At 44.5% G+C, this 539-nt stretch overlaps 1 protein-coding gene across 1 annotated transcript in view; it reads right to left on the minus strand.

Moving 5' to 3' along the window:
* LOC17885398 (indole-3-acetaldehyde oxidase) overlaps positions 1-539 on the minus strand; it is a 5,122-nt gene that overhangs the window by 4,158 nt on the left and 425 nt on the right. Inside the window, exons 2-3 of the mRNA XM_006293264.2 lie at positions 519-539; positions 1-432 (exon numbers count right to left, since the gene is read on the minus strand). The exon at positions 1-432 is cut by the window's left edge and continues 1,469 nt beyond it; the exon at positions 519-539 is cut by the window's right edge and continues 195 nt beyond it. Coding sequence (XP_006293326.2) covers positions 1-432; positions 519-539 — 453 coding nt within the window. The remainder of the gene's footprint in view (positions 433-518) is intronic.

Below are 539 nucleotides of genomic sequence, written 5' to 3' on the forward strand. Positions count from 1 at the left end.
AATCCTTATCCCCTTTCTTACAGAAAGAGTTGAGTCCAAGATCCTCAATGTCAACATCCGAAGCAAAGCTCTTGCAAGCATCAACAATAGGACGGTAGCCAGTGCACCGACATAAGTTTCCCGAGACAGCCTTCTCTGCTTCGACAACCGTAAGCTCGGAAGATTGAGACTTGTCAGCGTCTAGGAGTGCAGAGAAGAGAGAAACACACATTCCTGGTGTGCAGAAACCACACTGAGAAGCGTGGAAACCGGATATTCGCTTGTGAACCGGGTGGAAACCGTCTCTGCTGTTCCCAAGTCCTTCTGAAGTCGTAATGCTGCAATGATTTATGCTGCAGAGAAGGGTAAGACAAGAGCTGACAGTGAAATCTTCGACTTTTTGTAGAACAGAATCGTACTTGGAAAGAAGTACAACACAAGCACCACATCCTCCTGAACCAAACAACAACAATATGACTATATGAGACAAAGAACCACAATGAATAAGAAGAAGAAGGAATAATAAAACAAGCAATCACCTTCGCCACAGCTTAGCTTGA

Source organism: Capsella rubella, unplaced genomic scaffold, assembly GCF_000375325.1.
Source record: "Capsella rubella cultivar Monte Gargano unplaced genomic scaffold, Caprub1_0 scaffold_5, whole genome shotgun sequence".
NCBI lineage: Eukaryota > Viridiplantae > Streptophyta > Magnoliopsida > Brassicales > Brassicaceae > Capsella > Capsella rubella.